General features: G+C 40.7%; 1 protein-coding gene across 2 annotated transcripts in view; it reads right to left on the bottom strand.

Moving 5' to 3' along the window:
• ARHGEF28 (Rho guanine nucleotide exchange factor 28) overlaps nucleotides 1-15,266 on the bottom strand; it is a 311,689-nt gene that overhangs the window by 29,634 nt on the left and 266,789 nt on the right. For both annotated transcript variants that reach the window (XM_067730988.1, XM_067730989.1), the window contains 5 exons: nucleotides 12,767-12,898; nucleotides 9,701-9,801; nucleotides 6,743-6,781; nucleotides 6,601-6,648; nucleotides 475-960 (listed from right to left, as the gene is read on the bottom strand). In XM_067730988.1, coding sequence (XP_067587089.1) covers nucleotides 475-960; nucleotides 6,601-6,648; nucleotides 6,743-6,781; nucleotides 9,701-9,801; nucleotides 12,767-12,898 — 806 coding nt within the window. The remainder of the gene's footprint in view (nucleotides 1-474; nucleotides 961-6,600; nucleotides 6,649-6,742; nucleotides 6,782-9,700; nucleotides 9,802-12,766; nucleotides 12,899-15,266) is intronic.

The raw sequence follows: 15,266 nt of genomic DNA, 5'->3' as shown, positions 1-15,266 counted from the left end.
TATAAAAAGAGAACAAGCTTGCAATAACGGAATAGTAGTGTGCTTGTTAAATTCAGTACCTATGAACATTAATAGCTTAACTGAGCTGCTGAAAGGTAAATCTATACAGAACTCTGAAGACTGGAGCAGATACAGGGGAGCTCGAACTACGCTCACGGTGAGCGTGCCTCCAGGGTAAAGCTCGCCTCAGTGGTACAGCTCTAGTCTGTATTTCTTCCCTCGGGTAAGGGGGTCTCAGAGTACAATGAACCCATGGTCCAGCAGCACCCAGAGCTTTCACGTGTCCATACTTCAAGTCAAGGTGCATATGTATTGTCTCTAAAGGGTCCCAGCTTTTGTTACCTACACACCAAGTAACTCTTGTGAGCTCTCACACAAGCAGCGAAAAAGACAGACGTGTGGTCAGTGGCTCCGGAACCACCACGACCACGGCCGTCTCACACGCTGCTTCTGCAAGCACAGGGAGACCCGTACCTCCACGCCTCCTCCAGGCAGCGCCGCAGGAAGGCTCCTCTGCCGGCTGTGCTTCCAGCCACGCAGCAGGCTCTTCTGGGCCCGCATCCTCTCCCTCTCCCTCTCCACCAGGCGCTGGCCCTCCCGCAGCCGCTCCAGGCTCTGCTGGTACTCCTGGCGCTGCTGGTCCAGCTGCCCCCGGCTGCTCAGCAGCAGCTCCTCCTGCAGCCGGCACTCCCTCTCGCGCTCCTGCAGCCGGCTGGCCTTGGCCTCCTGCTCTCGCTGCTGCTGGTCGCACCTGCGGTGCCAGCGCTGCCGGTCCTGCTGGAACTGCTGCTGCAGCTCGTGGAGGTTGGCCAGCTCCTCCCGCCGCTTCTCCAGGCTTCGGCGCTTCTCCTCGTCCTGAAAGGGGCTGCCTCGGAAAGAGGGGCCGGGGGACAGGCCCTCCTGCTGCTGGAGAGCCAGCCTGTGCACCTCAATGTGGCTATCCTGAACGGTCAAGGCGGCCTGTCCGAGCAGAGGGCAAAAAAAGCAAAGGCGTCCGTACCGTGTGCACCTTGGGTTGGTACCACCTCAAGAGCATGACCAAATTATTTTCTCTGAATATCTCTGTCCTTGTTCTAAGTTACCTCCTGAGACTGACCTTGGCACTTCAAATAGGCTTGTCTGCATTTCCTTAGTGGTATGGCCTGGAATTTATACACAAAAGAAATAAAGCACAAAAGCAATACTCATCCCCTCTTTTGGAAATGCCGTTTGTTGCTGGTTGTTGGATAATATTTAAGCAATAAGAATTCAGTACCTGAATTCACAGGACTCTGCATTCCTGTGCTATGCCTCATTCTTTTTCTGAGGTCTTGACAGTCAGTAATTCAGGAGAATTTAAGAATCTATATAAATCTGGTAGTACCCTTTGAGTCTCAAACCAGAAATTACTTAAGCTATATGACATACATGAAGACATAAAAATAAAAGTCAGCCACTTGGAAGCTTTGCTAAATAACCTTTTTTATAATATAATGCCCAAGAACAGCAGTTAATATCATGTTTAGGAGATGTATAAATGGTAAAGCTAGTCTCATTACTGCTATGTCTTTGTATTATAGCAGGAAGGTCATGCACAAAGCACTAAGCTGAAATTCATTTGTTTAATAGAGTGCTAAAAGGAGGCTGGACTGCTTCAGGGGACATAGGTACTCTAAAACCCAGAGGACATTACCAACCAGGGACACAGATACTCTAAAACCCACAGGGCATTACGAACCAGATTAAAAAAACATTTTGAGTTACGGCATCTGCCTACAAAAAGTTTGGCAGTATCACAGGAAATAACTGACAAGTTTTGGAAGGATTCCACAAAACAAAACAAAAAAATATCTGGAAATGCCCCTGGAAGCTTTTAATTTTAAAAGTCCCCAGTGAAAGCACAAAGAAACAGAAAAGGGACAAATTGAAAATGGCCACATACTGGGTATGTGTGTGTATGTTGTGACTCGTTATGAGAAATTATTACTCTCCTAGGGATAAATTCTCATTTTTCTTTCCTAAAAATTTAAAAAGCTGTCCATGTAACAGATGCTGGGAAGATGGGGATTTGACCATTAGTTATTTGTTAACTCAGCAGTTTCCCACGCTTTTGAAGGTTAAAGAACTAAGGTATATTTTAAATTGGTATTTGTCTTGGAGTAAGTCTCAAAAATGTATTCAGTGGGGCCTTTTGAAATAAACTTCATGTTTTTAAATTTGAAAATCAATTCAAAAAATTTCAAATTCACATGAATATTTGATTAATGTCTTTTAGCAGTTATTATAAAGAAAACAATGATACCATTGAGAAGAGGTACTAATACTTTTGATATTTAAATATGAAATAATAAGCCATTCAGGACTCTGCTGACCTGGCTAAAGCAAACCGTAGACTGCACATCACCACTTAATTCTAACAAATCCTAAGGGCATCATCAGAGTAAAACAAACAAACAAAAAATCCAACATTTTATATGCCAAAACTGCTACAGGCAATGGTAACTCTCACGTAAGGATTACAATTAGATTAATTAAATGCTACCATGAAGTATTCTTCATATATATGTAACATTTGGGATAAGACTACTCCCTTCTGTAGCAGAGAGATGAAATCTGAAGACTGGATATTCATCTTCACATTTAAAGTTTACATTTACATTTAGGACAGAGAATAACGCTTGCTTTTGAAGTTTAGGAAAATTCCCAATTCACTCTCTCTCCTTTTCTTTTTTTAATTATATTGAAGTATAGTTGATTTACAATGTTGTGTTAATTTCTGCTGTACAGCAAAGTGATTCAGTTATACATGTATATTTGCTCTCTCTTAAGTGTTCTCAGCTGAACTGTGTCCTTTCCTTTCTGCCTTGCCTATACCTCATCTCTATTCTTCTAACATAGGATCAAATTTCATTTCCATCTGATTCAAAAATCCTTTGTAAAAACTTTAATCATGCATAAAACATTCAGCTTCAAAAGAGATGACTGTGCCATGAACAGAAATCTTTGAGAGCCCATATCCTTAGACCAGCTCAAAAGCTTTGGTTAAGAGAACCCACTATAGAATTTGGTATTTGCTTTAGTGTTGCAAAAACTAGGTCATTTAGGTCATCCAGCTTTTCTGAACCTTGAATCCACAGAGGGCTGCATTCAAGGTTGAAAAGAAGAGATATGACCTTGTGAGTGTTTTCATCAGGCAACACAAGCTGGGACACTCAATGTTTTCATCTCCCAAAAGTTAATGAAGTGCACGCAAACTATACCCCTTCTCAGTTAAAGTTTAAAAGAAAGAATATTTGTTTTACATGAGAAATTAATCTCTAAGACCATCTACCCCAGACCAGCATATCTAATAGAAGACACTAAAGGCATTCCCACTAAATCTTGAATACGACAAGGATGCTTACTATTGCCACTATTATTTAAGACATTTCAGAATTTCTAGCCAAAGCAGTAAGCCAAGAAAATGAAATTGATATAATTATTGAAGAGTAGCCAAAACACCACTACTTTCAATTTTTTACTTTCTACTTGGAATACTCCAAAGAATCAACAGAAAAACTATTAAAACAAAAAAAACAAAAATTCAATGAGTTGGCCAGTTAAAAAATATATAAAAAACCAATACCTGTATTTATACCAGCAACCAACATTGGGGAAACAGAATGAAAAAAAAAAAAAAAAATTCCATTCACAATAGGAACAAAGAGACAAAAATATCCAGGAATAAACTTAGCAGAAAAAAAAAGTACCTAAATGAAGACAATTACAAAGCTTTCCAGAAGAACATAAAATAACATGTTCTCAGACAAGAGAACCAATTATTGCAAAAGTGTCAATCCTCCCCAATTTAATTCATAAATATAGTAATATTTTAATTTAACTGTCTCAGCAGAAGATTAAGAAATTTGTCAGACTGATTCAAAAGCTCTTATGAAAGAACATACAGACAAACATGGAAAATAATAAGAGGAGACTGTCATGCATTCAAATGTAATCCAGAACTTTAATCAATAAGATAGTGGTACTAGATCAAGAATAGGAAGATGATCAATAGAACATAAAAGAAGTCTTGATGCAAAGTATTAATAAGAAAACAGCAAATGTAGCAAGATATTTTTTTCTGGTAAGAACTTAAAATCAGACTTTTATTTTCCTTATTTTCTTTTAATATTCAATTAGGTATAAGATATGAAATATGAATGACAATAAACCAGTGGGGAAAAGTTTAATTTCAGTAGTAACCAAAAAAATGCAAATTAAGATCATGAGCTAACTTGACCTATTTTCAAATAGAAATTTCCATTACTTCAACATTTTCAAATTGGCAACAAGTTGTCCATATTACCCTATTGTAAACTTTTCCAGGTGTATGTAATCTATGTCCATGTCCCCTTTTTCTTGCTGATAATGATTTTTTCATGCCTTTTTCTTTTTTTCTCATTAGTATCAATATGAGGTTTTAAAAATTTTACTAATGTCCTAAAAGAAACAATATCTGAATTTTATTGATCTTTTCTATTATTTATTTTCTATATAATTTATGCTAACTTTATTTCTTCCTTCCCTCTACTTTCTTTGGATTTTATTTTGTTGTTTTTTAACTTTTTGAGATAGATGCATAACTCATTGACTTTTAGCTTTTCTTCTTTTTGAATATGTGCTTTTTAAAGCTCTAAATTTTCTCTAAGCATGACTCTAACTATAACGTACATATTTTGATACTTAGTAATTTTATTATCCTTCAGTTAAAACTATTTTATAATCTTCAATATATTCTCTTCATTGAGTCCTGATTTACTTAAGCATATATTTTCTTAATTTCTAAATCAACAGGGATATTCCAGTAGAATATTTGATACTCGTTTCTAAATTAATTGCACTGTGACCCTTGAATATACTTTGTATGATTTTAGTTGCTTGAAATTTGTAGAACCTTACTTTGTGGTCCATAATATGGTAAATTTTTGAAATGTTCCAGGTGTACTCAAAAAGAATGTGTATTATTCAGTTTTTGTGTGTATTATTTTATGTATATTAATTAGGTCAAGTTTACTTTTCCTGTTATTCCACTGTAACCTAACTGATTTTCTGTTCACTTTTATTATAAAGAGAAATGTGTTATAATCTAAAAAAAAAACAAACCTTAAAATCAGACTTTTATTTTCCTTATTTTCTTTTAATATTCAACAGGGATAAGATATGAAATATGAATGACAATAAACCAGTGGGGAAAAACGTTTAATTTCAGAAGTAACCCAAAAAAATGCAAATTAAGATCATGAGCTAACTTGACCTATTTTCAAATTGAGGACAAGTAGAGAGGGGTGCTGATTATTTTGGCAATGTCTATCAAAAACCTCAAAAATTAATTTCAGTAATTTATCCTAAGGAAACACTCACATATGTTCAAAGAGATCAGTGCACAAGGATGTGTGCTAGACTGTTATTAACACAAAAGTATAAACTATGAGGAATGGATACATTCTGTAGCCCTGAATATTATTCAACCATTAAAAATCGTGCTATAGAGGCAAGTGATGACATACAAAGGTACAGGTTCCAAGAGTATGTATAAAATGATTCAAAAAACTAGAGGGGGCTTCCCTGGTGGCGCGGTGGTTGAGAGTCCGCCTGCCGATGCAGGGGACACGGGTTCGTGCCCTGGTCCGGGAAGATCCCACATGCCGCGGAGCAGCTGGGCCCGTGAGCCATGGCCGCTGAGCCTGCGCGTCCGGAGCCTGTGCTCCGCAACGGGAGAGGCCACAACAGTGAGAGGCCCGCATACCGCAAAAAAAAAAACCCCCCAAAACAAACCAAAAAAACACCAGCAAAAACCTAGAGGGATACATACCCCCATGACAACAGTAATTCTCTCACAAAATCACAAGTCATTTTACTTGATGTACCTGTATCAAGATTTTCTATAAATCTGTTTATAAACATTGCTTTCACATCGTTTTAAAATGTTTTTTAACTCACAAATTAAGCAACTGGATGTATTCAGCCTTTCTTGTGCACGACCTAAGGGATCATCCAGCCTTAGAGTCCTCATTTTCACAATGCCTGTCTTTCCTGGACAGACAGTGAGCCGTCTGATGGTAGACTTTGCGGACCACTTGTCCTTGTGTGCTTGGCCCTCATCACAGTGCCAGGCCCAGAGAGGGAACTTAATAAATGTTAGGTGGATGAACCAAGAAAACAATGAAAGAGCATATGAATTATTTAATTGCCCCAAAGGCCTAAAGGCCACATGTGGAAGTGAAAAAAGTTTAGGTGTGAATTTAAGTTTTCACCAGAAAATGTGAAGTCATGCTATACTCACCTAAGAAAGAGATTCATTGTAAACTTCAAGCCAGATCATACTCATCAATATTTTTTAAAGATATGAACTGTTTTATGGTTTCAGAGAAGAATGGTATAAACTGTAGTAGTGGTGATGCCTCGTGATTGCAAAACCAGGTGAAGTTCAAAGCATCTAGCTGAGTTACATTTGGGGCGAGGCTTGGTGTTCTTTTAAGATCATTCACTACCTCTCAAATGTTCTAATTTTTAAAGTCCAGGACTCATCGAATAAAGTGAGTTGCATGAAGAGAAACATTCACAGGGTCAAAGCATAGTTACCTGAAGGCTATATAAGAGACGGGTTAAATTCTGTATCGCTTGTATAATCTGAAAAATAAGATTGTGAGTGTCAAATTTCTGAAAAAGCATTCATTATCCACAAACAAAGGATGGTAGCATATTTAAGGTATGCAGAGCTCACCTCTGACTGTGAAGAACTTGGGAAACTTCTATATTCCACCTAAAATACATAAAAACATAAGAAAATGAACACACTCTACTCTTGAAAAGCTGCACTGTAGTGTTCCACAGTATATGACCTCAGGGAAATCACTTCTCTCTCTCTAAACTCTTCCGTAGTGACTGTTTCCTCCCAGAAATCAAAGCCTGTAGAATTAAACCACCACTTGATGAGAGAGAACCCCCTCTGTGCGGACTTGGTATCTGAGATGCATGGTAACTTTCCACCCAGCCATCCCTTAAAACACTCAGGGAAGATGGTCAAGGAGCGCTGCAGGCTCGAAGTGACAATGTTCACCTCGTGCAAACCGTATTGTAAACGGAGCTCTCTGCGCCCAGGCTGAAGTTGTCTCCTGGGCCCAGCTTCCATCCTGGAGGCCAGATTTGGAAGCCAGAGATCATCATGCCTGGTCTCTAACTCACTTTGAGATTTACAAAGCCACAACAGACAGTGTTTGGGAGGAGAAACCAGACCCAGAGGCAGCCCAAAGGAGAGCGCTCAGCTGGCCAGCTCCAGGTGCCCCCTCTCAGAGCTCACTGGGCCCATGCATGAGCGCCTTAGTAGAAGCCCTGTCAGCAGAGGCCTTGAATGAGGCCACAGGAGACCACGTGCTCCCGGGGGATGCACCTCTACCTCACTCATTGCCTCTCCACTGCACACACTGGGGGCACATGTGGCTAGTGAGGGTTTCCAGTTTTCAGAATTCAACATCTGTCTATTTGTTTGTTGTCTCTTTTCTCTCATTAGGATGTAAGCCAACGAGTGGCAAGATTTCATCTGTATTCAGTACCGTACCTGCAAACCTAAAAACGCTGCCTGGAATGTAATGGACACGCACACTCCATGCTATAGATAAAGAGTGAGGGACCACGAGACCCTCCACACCTCACGCCGTGGGGATCATCAGATTCCCGGCCCTCCTACAGTCTCCTGCACACCACTTGTGGTCTTGTCTGAGCAGCTTTAAATTGAAACCGCAGGAAACGGTTCTCAGGTAACCTGAGACTTGTTGAATTCAGTTAGTTCAGGCTGATGAGGCCATGAAGAGCTAGCCAGGTCTTTTCTTCCCGCCCCTCACCCTTCCCCAACGCTGCCCATGAAAGACGTCATTACTAAGCAGCACCTCAAACAGGGGAAGGACAAACGATGGGAAAGGAGATGAAGTTTAGTCATTAGATCTGCGCCCAACCCTCAGGAAGATAACCGGGGCTGAGAACCCCTGTTCTGTGGTGAGTTCCAGAGTTCTCTCTGCTCTTCTGGTTCTGTCCTTGCTCCACATTCCACTGCTTTTGTAATAAAAAGATTGTATGGGATATAATTTTTATATTCTACACACATAAGAAACATAGAAATGAGCTGGATTACGCTACGTGTAGTTACTTATTCCCAAGATCCACTTGGTTTGATACCAGGCAGGAATTTTGAACATCATCTTTTTAATGGAGTTCGTCTGCCACCTTGTGGTGAACGTGCATAGCCGCAGTAGGTGCTTTACACACGGGATATTTTGCCATTTGGGTTACCAATCAGTAATTTTGAAAAATCCTTTCAGAAATGTTTTGTTTTTTTTTTTAAACCTTAACATATTAAGAAAGATAATTACAAAATACCCATCATATGCTCATTTAAAGTGTGATTTCAAATGATTCTGCCATGTATGTCAGTTCATTTCGTTTCTAAAAATGCCTTATGAATGGCAACATTTTCCAGGTAGGTTCATCCAAAGAGCACCCTGAACACGTAACCTCTTACCTGTCACTGAATCATGGAAGGGGAGGGTTTTAGGGGTGGGAACCACCTCAGCTCAACCCTCCCCCAGCTTCCCCCCCTAGTAACATAAAAGCAGCTGGAAGCTACAGGCTTGAAAGTGAAGTCTGCCCTGAAAAGGAGGGAAAAGCAGGAATGTTTTAAGAAGAAATAAGTTAGAAAGCTCAGAGTCAGAGTAAGTGGAGTAAACTCTAACGACTGTTTTCATTTTGGTCTATGAAGGTTAAAAAAACACTAAATCACAGCCATCTTTTCTATGGCTCTTAAAATATCTTCGGTTTCTCAGTCATATGTAATATATACAAAAATATATATGATGTACAAAACGTTACATAAAGATCGGACAGATGTCATCTTCCCACATGAACACACAGTGGTATCTGGTAATGTGCCTAATTCGATTTTAGATAAAGTTAAGCTCTTGAGCCCCAGATAATCCTGGGAAGGCCCACTAGCCACTTCTCAGAATCATATTCTTACTCCCTCTCTCTCTCTGACATCTCAGTTTCATTTGACGTTAACAGAAAATTTCATGCACTTAATGTTTAAAAGAGTGCGTTATAACCTATGTGTATAGTACGTAAAAAAAAAAAGGTGTTTGGAATCACTTTGCCCCAGAGCAGAAATTGGTTAGGTTGATTACAAGTCTATCACAAAAAGGCAGGTGACAACAGGGGTGGTGACAGGAAAACAATCGTAAAGGAGAGGAAGGTAAAAGAAAGTGAAGAAGCCAGAATATTCCAAAGTCAAAATTGTTGCTGCCACTTTAGCACCACCTGGCTGCATAAGGGCCTGGATGTCCAGGACCACCTCTCAGCCACGAGTTACTGTATGTAGTGGGTGAAAAGCTTGAGGTTTGCAGGGCGGAAAGTGAGACCAGAAGCAAAAGCGCAGACACACAAATAAACATTTGAGTTTTAAATCTTTTTAATTACTTTTCATTGGTTGCTTGGTTTACACCTACACGATATCAGAAAAGCAAGAACATTTTAAGAAGAAAAAAGTTGGAAAGTTCAAGTACGAATACTGAAATTGAGAACAATGCAGGAGAACGCTTGCGGACTATTCACTGCCGTGGACACACCAGGAGCTGAGGTTGTTTGATTACACAAAGTAACCGCTGCTGTTTACTAACAAATCAGTTCACAATACCTTCTCCCCGGCATCAGAGACCGCCAGGTCGGTTCCCACACCCTGGGTCCCAGGATCCACATCCCAACAGCCTCTTCCTCCTGTCCCTTCTGTGACTAGTGCTGGAAGCACACCATTGAGACAGAAACAAAAAGGACATCATCAAACATCAGCCAGTAGACTGGGTTCTTTGTACTCAGCTGACACATATTCCAAGATAAGAAACATCACAACATCACATGTATAGAATATTCTTATAAGAGGTGCTAAAAAAGTACAGAGCAAAGTGCAGAGTCCCTGCCCCCAGGGAGCTTACACACTAGTAGATGCCAAACTGGCCCACAGCATCGTCACCCATAGTTTTACTTTTCTTTCTTTCTAGCGGAGAGATGTCTGTGGTACCAAAAGGGTAGGATTCTGCATCTCACTTTCACTTAATAGGAAAAGCCGCCTGCTGGGGGTTAAATTGAAAACAGGCACCATGGAAGAAAATCAAAGGCTGGCAGGCCAGGTCTAAGGAGACGGGTCTGGGAAAGGCTCCCTTAGGGTCAGTACAAGAGTAGCAGACCGTAAACAAGGTTAGAAGGGAGGCATCCAATGGCAGGAATGAAACATCTTTCTAAGCAGGTGAAGACGGCTAATACTTTATGAGCTCAGAGTCATACAAACTGAGAAGCTGTCCTTATCTCCAAATAACTTAATTTTTAAAATAATTTCCAAGTGTGTTTTTTCCCTCACAACTCTTACTTATCCTGTAAATTCACAAATACTGTAAATACTGTATATTTAACATATGAAAACACAGAAATGTTTCTAGTCCAGAGATACGTTTAAGTACCAAATACAGACTTCACGCCATCCATTAAATCTCCATTGGTGGGATTTTCTTTCTTTACCCACGTGAACTCAGTTAAAATTTATACCATGCTCACCTTGCACATATTAAAACTAGACTTTCCAAAGCCCTTTCACACACAGAGTCTCATTGGAACCATGTCCACTCAGGACCCTGGTGAAATAGATATTCGCTTTGTGCTATCTTGAAACTTCATTACTGATGAAGGAAATACTTTTTCTTTATTTAAATTAATTAGAAAACACTTTGGTCTTTGGGAAATGACAGTCCTCTTTTATTCCAAAGACGTTTTTGTTTAAGCAGAAATAGCTCCAAATTTTATCAACTAAAAATGAAGTTCATTTTGCCCAAGCTAGTCAACACTTTTTCACTACAGTGAACAAACACTTTATAGAGATTCTTCTGTCACTCAAAAAACGGTTGGACTCTTGGGTACTATTCTTAACTCTTAGAGAGATGCCAAAAGCATTACCAGAGAATTAGCCATTCTCTCTTCCCCCCAGTAGATACGAGGACCATCAAATGGGAAAAGGAGCTGATGGTGAACCAAATGAAGGCAGAAGAGTGGCATGGACCAGGTCTCTCTGCTCCTGTATTCTATTTCAGAATTTCAGAATTTCAGAATTTCACAGGAAGTAGATTCTACCTGTCCACCTGATTAGGTATTTCAAGGACTAAAAATAGAGGGCCTTGCTTGGTCTGTAAGCTCAGACTGACAGGGTCCCGACTTAGAAGGACCCAGTCTTCCCAGTCAATCATAGAACCAAACCATCCAGTTACAGACTTCCGTTCAGGACAGTGCTTCTCACCCTCATCAACTCTAGGAAGAGAATCAAACTCTTGTAGCACCGTGTTCCAATCCAACCCAGCACTAAACCCCAGCACAAGACTAAACCGGTACAAGACCCCACCAACCTGCCCCTCCTCTACGTGAACCCTGACTTCAAGCCACTGTAAACAGCCGCCCATGGTTCTAGCAGACGTCAGGGGAGATGTGGATACGGACAGGGAGAGCCTTCGTTGCCTGGTCTGACAGGAGGTAGGTGCGGCCTGTGCTCTGAGCAGCTGCAGGAGCTGAGTGGAGCCTGTCCAGCTGTCCCTGGGCTGAGGCTGAGAGCGGCAGATCCCTACACCGTATTTTTAGCTAGAACTTCCTCAATGGCATCAGCAGCCTCTTCTTTAAAAAGCAAATCACCTGGGGCAGTACAACTCCCCTGACAAATCTGGGCTGTGTCCAAATGAAAAACATATGTGCACATTCTGAAAATAGAAACCCAGGATTACATAAAGTAGAACTTAAGAATAATTATTAGCTCTGCTTTAAAAAAAAGGTATAGAATTTTAAAACTGTACTGCTTCCATGTATCTCAATTAACCAAGGGATGCTGTTACAGAAATTCTAAGACCATTTAATCCTCCAATCTCTAGCTACTAAAGACATTTTATCTCTGCACAGAAGACCTGGTGGAAGTAAGGTTTTTAATCACCAGGACATAATGAAACTATATCCTTTATGGTCCTACCTCAGAAACCTCTAGGGAACTAAATATTTAGCTCACAACTATACATATAATTCGGTTCTGAGAAATTACCTAAATCAATTCACCACGTTCTAGTTTTCTGTATTTAAAATCTACTGAAACACTGTTTAATAAATGAATTCTGACCTCAACTAAAGTGTATGACAACAGTGATCGAGAATCTTCCGGCATTTCTGCCTTTAACCCGAACACTAAACCTCGTGTGTGTGTGTGTGTGTGTGTGTGTGTGTGTGTGTCTGTGCATGTGCATGTGTGCATATATGCATTAGATTCTAGTTTTCTGAGTTATGTTTTCTGAGTTGATGATATGAGATTAAGGTAAAGGTTCATTCATTCTTTAATGAACTGCAGGGACCCTTTTCCAAAAGACCAAAAAGTGTCAAAGCTCTTTCAAGACTGTATTCAGCAAGTCACAGCAAATACAAGACAGGGTAGGGTTTGAACAAAGGACACAGCTTCCCTGGGTAATGGCAGTATAACCTACAAACTATTCTTTAAGTCCTTGTCCTTGGAACACCAGTGTCACTTCTATAGGTAAAGGAGGCTAGCGTATTTATTCTCAGGTTTTTTTCAAAAGAATACACTCGTACCCTTCAAATCAGGACAGAGTCACTGCCTTCATTTTATGTGCCCACTATATGCTCCAGGGACAGTGCCCAGGCTCACTGCAAAGGCTATATGCTCACTTACAAGCAGTAGGCGATCCAGGTGCGTCCCGAGAACTGAACACATCCTGCAAAGCAGGTTCTCCACAACCTTCCTTGGGTGACTGACACACATCGCTCGTCTGGGAGGCCTTCACTGCAACTTGCAGGCTCTCGGCTAAGGAGAAGGAGGAAAACAAAAGTAAATTAAAAAATATATATGTGTGTGTGTGTGTGTGTGTGTGTGTATATATATATATATATATATATATATATATATGGCCCAGGAGCTAAAAATGGCTTTTACCTTTTTAAAGCATTATTAAAATACACACACATGCACAAAGAAGATTGTGTTCCCCAAACTGTATACAGCCTGCAGAGCCTAAAATATTTACTATCTGGCCCTATACAGAAAAAGTTTACCAACCCACAATCTAGACCAATACTTTCAGCATTACTTTATGATAGAGAATTAATTCAATAAAAAAACAAACAGTATAAAAATAACTCAAATGCAACTTCCAGTAAATTAGTATGCTAAAAAAACTTCCTGAAATCAATTAATTTAAATATGATATTAGGCATTAGGATTTTATTTATTTATTTATTTATTTAGCTGCGCCGGGTCTTAGTTCCAGCACGCAGGATCTTCCTTGCCGTGTGCAGGAGCTTTAGTTGCAGCATGAACTCTTAGTTGTGGCAGGTGGGATCTAGTTCCCTGACCAGGTATTGAACCCGGGCCCCCTGCACTGGGAGGGCAGCCTCAACCACCGGATCACCAGGGAAGTCCCCAGGCATTAGGAGTTTACAACTTGCTACTCAGAAATATTAGCTGTTCTTCAAAAGAGTATTTCCCCAAATGTGCCTGAAATAAAATACGGATTCACAGTCTTCACCCTAGACCTACTGCATCAGATTCTCCAGAGGAGAAAACAGGGGATTTGAATTTTAAACAAGCACCAATGGCTACTCTTAGGATCTGGTAAGACTGGGAAACGCCACACCAAGAAAGTCAAGTTCTTATTTACAATTAAAAATTTGCAACCAGCTCATAGGATAGTATAATTCTGAGGACGCTACAAATATTTCTAAATCCCTCTGTCCAGTGATTCAATCTAGCAACTACTCATTGAGCACCTACTCTGTTCTGGGGGCCACTGGGCATCTGTTAACTAATAAGGAGAGTTTGCAGACTAGAGAAGGAAAGAGACACACACAACTATCTCTACTACAGGGCAGTGCACGATCAGTGCCAAGTTCTACCATCCAGGTATCAGAGCATCACAAAATGCCCAGCAGCACAGGCTAAAATTGAGAGTGCGCGACTTATTTGATAAAGACATCGTCAGGGACAACGAGATGGTCCCTGGTTGTGTCAACCCATTTGGAAGTTCTTCCTGCTTTATTTCTAAAATCTACCTTGCCTCTGCCCACTTCTCTCTATTTGCATTGCCAAAAGTCCTGGTCTAGACCGAGGCCCCAGCCTCTCTCATCTCAGCCTCTGTAAGCACTTCCTAACAGTCTCCAGGCAAACTAGTCTCCTTCCGATCTTGTTTTCCATTCAGCAACCCTCATTCTTTTCAAGATATAAATAAGATCATGCTACACCCATGATTAAAAGCTTCCAACAACTAACTTTCCACTGATTTTGGAATAAAATGTCTCTCTCTCTCTTTTTTTTTTTTTTTTTAGTAAAGACCTCTTTTATTTTTTTTATTTTATTTTTGCGGTACGTGGGCCTCTCCCGCCGCGGAGCACGCGCAGGCCCAGCGGCCATGGCTCACGGGCCCAGCCGCTTCCCGGCATGTGGGATCCTCCCGGGCCGGGGCACGAACCCGCGTCCCCTGCATCAGCAGGCGGATTCTCAACCACTGCGCCACCAGGGAAGCCCTCTCTCTCTTTTTTTAAACCACAATCTACAAAGATCTGGTCCCTGCCCACCCATAGCAGTCTCCTCTGCCTCCTGTCACCCTGCCTTCCTTCTTTCACTGAACATGCCAAGCCCATTCCAGATGCAGGGGCTATGTACTCACATTCTGCCTGCCCAGGAATGGTCCTCCCCCAGATCTCCAAACAGCTGGCTTCTCATCTGTCAATTTTCACCTCAAAATATAATCTCAGAGCAGTCTTTCCTGACCTCTCTACAGCAAAGCCTTCCCCTCATCCAATCCCATTATCTTATTTTCTTGTGACTTTCTGAAATAACCTTGTTTCTCTGTGTATTGTTTATCTTCCCCAACTAGAAGTTTTTATGAAAGCATTACTGTTTCCTTAGTTGGCACCAACAATAGTGCATACACTAGGTAGATGCTTAATGAATATTTGATGAATAAATGAGTAAGAGATTCCCTCAGTGGACTCCATTTCAGACAACCTCTACACCCTCCTCAAGACCTCAGTCTCTTCAACCGTGAAATAGATACAATAGATTTGATCATTTCTAAATTCTCTTCCATAGGTAGTGTTCTGAGATTCTAAGGCAGCACTTGGCATACGTTTTCTGCAAACATTTCTGCAGACAGTAAATATTTTAGGCTTTGTGG

Source organism: Pseudorca crassidens, chromosome 3 (genome assembly GCF_039906515.1).
Source record: "Pseudorca crassidens isolate mPseCra1 chromosome 3, mPseCra1.hap1, whole genome shotgun sequence".
Taxonomy (NCBI): Eukaryota; Metazoa; Chordata; class Mammalia; order Artiodactyla; family Delphinidae; genus Pseudorca; species Pseudorca crassidens.
The sequence above is the reverse complement of the archived record's forward strand: the minus strand, read 5'-3'. Positions and strand labels throughout refer to the sequence as shown.